This window comes from Athene cunicularia (genome assembly GCF_003259725.1).
Source record: "Athene cunicularia isolate RWA chromosome 19 unlocalized genomic scaffold, athCun1 chr19_part1, whole genome shotgun sequence".
Taxonomy (NCBI): domain Eukaryota; kingdom Metazoa; phylum Chordata; class Aves; order Strigiformes; family Strigidae; genus Athene; species Athene cunicularia.
In genome coordinates, this window is record NW_020799124.1 from 12,173,022 (window position 1) to 12,179,985 (window position 6,964).

A 6,964-nucleotide genomic window follows, 5' to 3' on the forward strand; every position below is an offset into this window, starting at 1 on the left:
AGCGCGCCTTGGGCTCGCCGGGCCGACCTGAGCCACAGCCCCGTCGCCTGGAGAACCAGCCGGCCGGCCGCCGGCCTGGCCCACTCCCCAGCGTGAGTACGGGAGTGGGGACCGGGCCCCCCGTTGGACTCGCGCGTGGACAGCACCAATGGAATTTCCCCTTGGCCGGCCTGACCATGGGGAAACTGGTTCCTGGGGGTCCTCAGCTGCCCAGAGCAGCCCCTCGGGGCCAGCCTGCTATTCCCGGCCGCACGGTGGGGAGGATTGTGCGATCCAAACCCCGTGGAGAGGCTGCACTGGAGAACGTGCTCCCCCCTGCCACAGGAGCAGCCAGGGCATCGAGTGGGGGGATCTTGCTCTGGGGGTCCCAACTTGCCTAACGCCGTGCTTTGCTTTGCCTTGCAGCCTGGAGCAGCAGCTCTCACCTGTGGCCTTTGTGGCCAACAGCAGCCCAGACCCATGTGCAAGCGAGACTGTGCTGAATGCCATCAGGGAGAGCAGGAAGAGGGCAGTGGAGCAGAAGCAGGAGGATCAGACTTTTGGGAACGATCAGGAGATCAAAAGAAGGTAATAAGCTAACAGTCCAGGTCACTCCCTGTGTGTTGGGAAGGTTGTAAATGGGGCTGGCACTTTAGTGGTTAAAATTGGGCTGTGTCACAGAGTGCGCAGGGACCAGGAGCCTGGATTGGAAAAGCGCTATGGGAATTGAACAGCAGAGGTGAAGCACACCCTGTCACACAGCCCTCTGGCTGCATTGGAAGGTCCTCCAAGAGCTCCTTTTGTCATTGAGATCAAAGGGATGTGGTTTAGGTTTTTGTCTGGACAAGCTCGTGGATCAAGCGTGTTCCCTGGCATTGCTGGCCTTGGGAGAAGCTGGGTTGTGAATTGGGGAAGTCTGGCAGGGAAGCGACCTCTGTCATCTCAGGGGTTTGCAGACCAGGGGAACTTGCTATGAAAATGCTGGTATCTTCTGTAGGCCTATCATCCCTATCCTTCAGTCAGCCCCAGACTTCCATGAGAGTCAGGATCCCCAAGTCTCGTGGCCCCAGGTGGAAGCATCACACATTAAAAGATCTGTGTGCTTCCTTTGTGCACTGTAGCTAGCAAGAAGTAAAAACACGAAGGTAAACAAGAGAGACTATCTTCTGCTTTTGTTAGTCAAGGTCAGTGATTTCTAGCTCCAAGAAATGAGGGCGCAGTGTCTTTGCTAGTGCTCTGGGAAGGACAAGGCATAAATACTGGGTGCCGAGAGCTGCCGAAACCATTCTGACTGCCCGGTCACAGTGCTGCCTTGCCTTTCTTCTCACTCATTCTCTTTTTCATCTTTCTGCTTGTGTACGCGGAGGCCTCAGGCCCATCTGCCCTTCATGTGCCAGGACTTCCTGCCTGGGCTTCAGCAGGGGAGCTGAGAGATGGCAGAAGAGTGGCTCAGGCAGTGCTGGGCTGTGTGGTCCTGCCTGAAGCTTCTGCTGGAGCTCCCCGAGGGTGCGGCGGTTTGCAGGGAGCCACCAGCCACCTTCCTGCTGTGGGAGGGCACACGGTCCTCTCCTCCATCACTGGATTGCCCTCTACCTTTGAACCTTTACCTCCGCTTTGAGCCCCACAAGAGCAGAGCCCCACAGCAACAGGAGGGGTGCACAGACAGAACTGGCTTGTTTTTTTTTCTTCATTCTATTTTTTTAACGTGCCAGTACCCAGCTTTGCCATAACAGTCAATTTCGAAGGTATTAAATCCTGGCAAGCATAAAGAATGCTTGTAGGCAGAAAATCCCCTGACCTTTGAGGGCAGAATGGAGCCTGCATAAGCTGGAGATCCCTGTGCGATGGGGTCAGCGTGCTTGAGCTCGAGGGAAGCACTTGGGCTGAGCGACAGGGCTGATCATACACCTCTAGTTCTTCTTTGCAGCAGGGTTTGCTTTAAGACTTCAGATCTTCACTGAATCATTGTGGGAAGGGGTATTCGGTTTCTGACTCAAACAGTCCAGGGAACTGGCTAGGAAGAGGTAAGAGATCTGACTTTCGGAACTCAGGTCCACTCCAGAAATGAGCTGCTGAGTCTCTTTGAAATCTTGTGGCTTAGAATAATGGATTTGAGCAACGATTTAATTACATCAGAGCTACTCTGCCCTGCAGGCAGCTGGTGGGGCTACTGGTGCTTGGGAGGAGGCAACTCAGGGTGAGAGTTGATGAGGACAGGACCAGGTAGAGAGAAAATCTACAGTCAGGATGTGGATGGGGAAACCTCTGTCCTGGGATATTGGGTGACAAGAAAAAAGCAAGGTTTGTGCTTTCTCAGTGCCGAACCCACCTGGAAGGAATCTTCTCCTGAAGTAGGGAGGGCAGTCCCTGTCTCTGCTGCCTCCACACTACCACAGGCTTCTGCCCTCTCTCCCGCAGGCGTCATGATAGCAGTGGAAGTGGGCAGTCAGCGTTTGAGCCATTGGTAGCCAACGGTACCCCCACCTCTCTCGTACCCAAGTAAGTGCCCCTCAGGCCAGAAGCAACTGCTCAGAGCTGGGAGGGGGGTCCGAAAGCCTGTGGGCCCTGGGAAGGGCGTTTTGCTATTCTTTGCGGAGCCCAGCTTTGGGGAAGAGCGAGAGAGGCTGTGGCCGTGCCTTTGGTCTGCCACCCTGAATGCAGACTGGGCGCTGTAAGGGCTGTGCCACTGCTGAGGCCTCTTTCCAAGCCCTGTGCTGTGAGAAAGAGTGGAGTTGCTTTCCTCCTACGTGCCTTGCATCTAAAGGGCCTGTGGGCAGAGTGGTGGGGAGCTCATGAAATCTTCTTTAACCTCCTCTAGGCCTGGCTCTCTGAAGAGGAACCTTGCCTTGCACTGCCCAGATGACTGCTCAAACAAGAGGTCACGCACCTCTTCCATGAGCTCCCTCAACAATACATACGCTGCTGGGATCCCCAGCTCCACCCGCAACGCCATCGCCAGCTCCTACAGCTCCAGCCGGGGCCTCTCACAGGTAGGAAACACTGCCAAAGGCACAGCCCAGAGCCTTCTCTGGGATCTCCCTGTGTAACTCGAGCCCTGAGCTCATAAGGAGAGGGTGGTGTTGCTGGGCACCTGGCAGCGAGCACTGCAGGGAGTCCAGCCAGCTCAGCTGGGCAGTTTCATCTCCTTGTGGGTTAGGCAGGCTGCTGGGCCACAGCAGCAAGGAGCGATGCTGCTTGTCCTTCGGTGCATGCTGCCTGGAGAGTCCCCAGGCTGAGCAGTCCCACTGCTGTGCTTGTTTAACTCTGAAGCAAAAAGGAGGCTCTTTTCCCCTCCCTACTCAGCCTTGACCAGTCTGCTGGGGTGGATAGATCCAGGTGAAAGGAAAATAAAATCACTGTGCTGTGCTGCCGCCTTTTCAGCCAGTCAGCAAGTATTGGAGCTGTGCACTCCCACTTTGACCCGAGTCCCCTTAGCAGCTGCTGAGCTGTAATAAAACACTGCTTACATCCTGGGTCAGGCTCGCAGATGTGATGGTGAGATGTAGCGATGGCTAATGGAGCTCTGCAGTCTGGGTGGGGAAAGGTTTCCTCTGGATGGGGCAAGTCTAAAATCCTTGAGGTGGGATCCATTAGCTCTGAGCTCCTGGTGAGGACATGTCCTGCTCCTGCTAGAGCAGCCCTGTGCACACGAGGGTGTTTGAGGCAGCTGGTCAGCCTCTGCCCATGCTGCACAAAGGCAAGAGCCAGCATCTGACCAGCAGCATCCTCCCTCCCCGTCCTCTCAGCCGAGCTGTAACAAGCCTGGAGGCCGCTTGTTCCCAGAGTGGATTCAGTTTGGGGTGGCCAGACTTTGTGCTCCACAGAATGTGGGAGGGAGTTAAGCAGTCTTGAAGCAAGAGAGGCTCTGGGCTCGTTAGCCATGGCCCTGGAAGATGGGATTTGATCTGCGGGCGAACAGGAGGATAGCTGCCTGCCAGCCCCATACTGAGTCTCTGTGTTCCAGCTGCAGAATAGAAGTGGCATGAGCATGTCCCCGCCATCCAGCCCGGCGTCCTCCTGCTCCCAGACACCGGAGTGGCCTTTTAAGAAAGCCAGGTAACTAACTGCTCACTTGGCGCGTGCTCGCTTGTCAGTGCCAGCCGGGAGGAGAGCAGTTGCCTTCGTAGCCACCCCGGCCCCCAGAGCCGGGACATTCCAGGCCCCTTTCTGAGATGGGGCTGCTGCGTCACCCACCAACGTGGAAACCTTATTGTGTCAACTGGCATCTCTGCTGCCTTGTTATGCCGCAGTCTCAGCAGCAGTGCTGAGCTGCACCATCCCTGCCCTTCTCCCATGCCGGGTTAGAGATTTGAGGGCTCAGATGGCTGTAGAAGCGACGTTGCCTTGTGGCGAGGCCTGGGTTGCTGGTTGCCAAAACATTGGGAAGAGACAGGCCCAGATTTTTGCCATCACCTCAAAATGAATTCACAGGAGCTACAGCAGAGTTGTATTTTAGCGCCTGATTCAGAGCACAGGCCCTTCTTTTCCTCTCTTCTGGCTCAGAGCAGGATCTGAGCTTCTGTTGTAACTAAAACCGACACAACTGCCTGCCCTGGGGACAGGGTGGGTCTCAGCCAGGGACCTGTGAGGGGCAGCGGCTCCCATCCGGGCCTCCCGGCTCCTGCCCTGAGGCTGATTTGTCCTGCGGAGGGTGCGCAGGCCCGACCGAGCTGGGGTCCTGGGAGCGGGGAACAGCTTCTCCAACTGCAACTGCTTTCAGGCTGGTGTGGTGAGGGCAAGGCTGTTGTCCTGAGGGCTGCTGTTTGGTGGAGGCAAAGCAGCACACCAGGGGTGCTGGTGGGAATCCTTTGTGTGTTCAGTCTCATCCTGCTCCCTGGGGATGGGGCCAAGCCTGGGATTGACCCTAACTGGCTCTCTCCTGCTTGCACAGGGAAGAGGAGTTGCATCGCTCCAACACTTCCTCTCCAGCGAAATCTGACAAGGAGCTGCAGACAGAGAAAGGTGAGTGTAGGTGGGCCCCAGCTCTCTGCCTGGGTTGGATGGGCCACTGGTGTGAGCAAGCAGCAGGACAGGAGGTCGCTGAGGTCTGCAGGTGGGATTGGCTTGAGATGTCACCTGGAAACTAGGAATGTGCTGGTACCAAGGCAGTGGACTTCTGGCCTCAGCAGCTGCCCTAAGGGTGTTTCTAGGTGATAAGCAAGGGTTGATGACAGTGTCAGTGTGCTAGCAGATGCCTGGGGGCTAGTTTGCAAGGGGGAACACCACCCCCGAAGCCAGCACAAAGCCAGCACGGGTCCAGGTATCCACCTTGGGGCAAGATCAGCTGTGGTACAAGTAGCACCCCAATCAAATTCCAGGCTGAGCTTATTCCAGCACTTCCTCAGCTAAGATAGAGAGGAAATCCTTTGTGCCCATTGCAGACAGGGTCCCATGGCACAGCACTAAATGGCTTGCGCAGTGTCTGTGGCTTGGGTAGGCAGTGTGCAAGGTCTGTCCGTGGAGGTGGGAAGGGGCTGCAGCTCTTCCAGGGAATCTCAGCCTTGTCCTCAGCTTAGACCCCAGCAGTGCCCTCTGAGATGGGTCATCCAGAGAGGAGTCAGAAGGGACAACCCCGTTGGTGCAAGCCAAATGCCACTTCTGCTCGGAGCTGGCCCTGACTTGTCTCCTCCTGTAGCGGTGGAGACGCCAGTGTGGAAGAAGCAGAACTCCCTGAGTCCACCGTCTGCATCGGGGAGCAGCAGGAACCACAAACGGAAGAACCAGTTGCTGTCAGCTTGCTCAGTGGACCAGCTGGTGCTGGTACGTCGCTGTCTCGCAGCCCCTTTTGCCCTCCTCTGGCGATAGAATGTGCTCACTGCAATTTCTGCAGGGCTGGGGGGAGACTGACCTGCCTGCCCTCGGGAAGGAGGCCCCGTCCTTGGCCAAGTGGGAAGTGACGCTATCCCCAGCCCCAGTGTCTGGTGGGCTGTGCGTGATTGTGCTGCCTGCTGCCGGACCAGGTAATGGCCTGGGGAAGGCCTGCCATGCCCTCAGTGCCAAGCCGGGGGCCAAAATGAATGGGGATCGGAGCTCCGCGGTAGCGTGCTGTGGCAGAACCACCTGCTTCACGGGTCTTGCGACGGCCAGCCTTCACCACACGTTCAGAGAGGCTCTGCTGGCTTCCCTGAGAAGGAGCTAAGCTGCTGCTCTCTCTTGGCAGCCCCTGCCGCCTCTGCTGGGCTACTCCATCACGTCAGAGGACCTGGATGCGGAGAGAGCGGCAGCATTGCAGCGGCTAAACAGAGCCTTGGAGGATAAGGCTGGTAAGGGCAGACTGGGAACGCAGAGGGGATGGCTACGAGTACAAACCCAGGCTGGGGCTGTTGATGTAGCACAGACCAGGGGAGCTCCTGGGCCAGAACTGACAGGTCCTTGGGTCTGGGGGTGTTCTTAGTGACTTCAGATTCAGGAGACCTTAACCCCCAGAGTCCTCAGGATGATGGGTGAGGCTCTCCAGGGCCAGAGCTGTGTGATGTTCCTGTGGAAGCTCTGCTAAGGGGTAGGCCCCTACAGCAAGTTGCAGGTCCTGATTTTTTTCCTCTTTCCCAGTAGATGCAGTCCCCAGCACCACTGCAGAGACAACATTTGCCGTGACTTCCCCAGAGCCTGCACCTGCCTCAACAGCTCCTGTCCTGGCCAGCACCAACTCACTCCTGGACAGCCTGAAGAAGATGCAGAGCAGCCAGGCTGCGCCTGTGCCAGCAGGTGAGGAGGAGGAGGATCGGCAGAGTGGGACTTTGGCAGAGCAAGGCAGGCACAGTCAAAGCTCTGCGTTGCCTCTGTGAGAGGCAGGTGGCAAAACTCCCTGTTCAAATTCTCTGCTGGTGGTGGAGCTCAGGCAGGTCTTGGGAGGGCAAGTCTGGGGACACTGAGCCTGTGGTCCTGCTGGGAGCTGCGGTAAACCTGGCTGGCTGTGTCTATATGGTATGGGTGGGTGCTGCTTCAGGAGCCTCTGCAGCAGCGAGATGGGTGCCGGGTGGGAGGG

At 57.1% G+C, this 6,964-nt stretch overlaps 1 protein-coding gene across 1 annotated transcript in view; it reads left to right on the forward strand.

Annotated features, from left to right (window-relative positions):
- LOC113487358 (nuclear envelope pore membrane protein POM 121C-like) overlaps positions 1 to 6,964 on the forward strand; it is a 12,555-nt gene that overhangs the window by 1,759 nt on the left and 3,832 nt on the right. Inside the window, exons 2-10 of the mRNA XM_026861877.1 lie at positions 3 to 92; positions 406 to 567; positions 2,398 to 2,478; positions 2,798 to 2,969; positions 3,944 to 4,035; positions 4,871 to 4,941; positions 5,615 to 5,739; positions 6,140 to 6,242; positions 6,532 to 6,684. Of these exons, the coding sequence (XP_026717678.1) occupies positions 3 to 92; positions 406 to 567; positions 2,398 to 2,478; positions 2,798 to 2,969; positions 3,944 to 4,035; positions 4,871 to 4,941; positions 5,615 to 5,739; positions 6,140 to 6,242; positions 6,532 to 6,684 (1,049 nt within the window). The remainder of the gene's footprint in view (positions 1 to 2; positions 93 to 405; positions 568 to 2,397; positions 2,479 to 2,797; positions 2,970 to 3,943; positions 4,036 to 4,870; positions 4,942 to 5,614; positions 5,740 to 6,139; positions 6,243 to 6,531; positions 6,685 to 6,964) is intronic.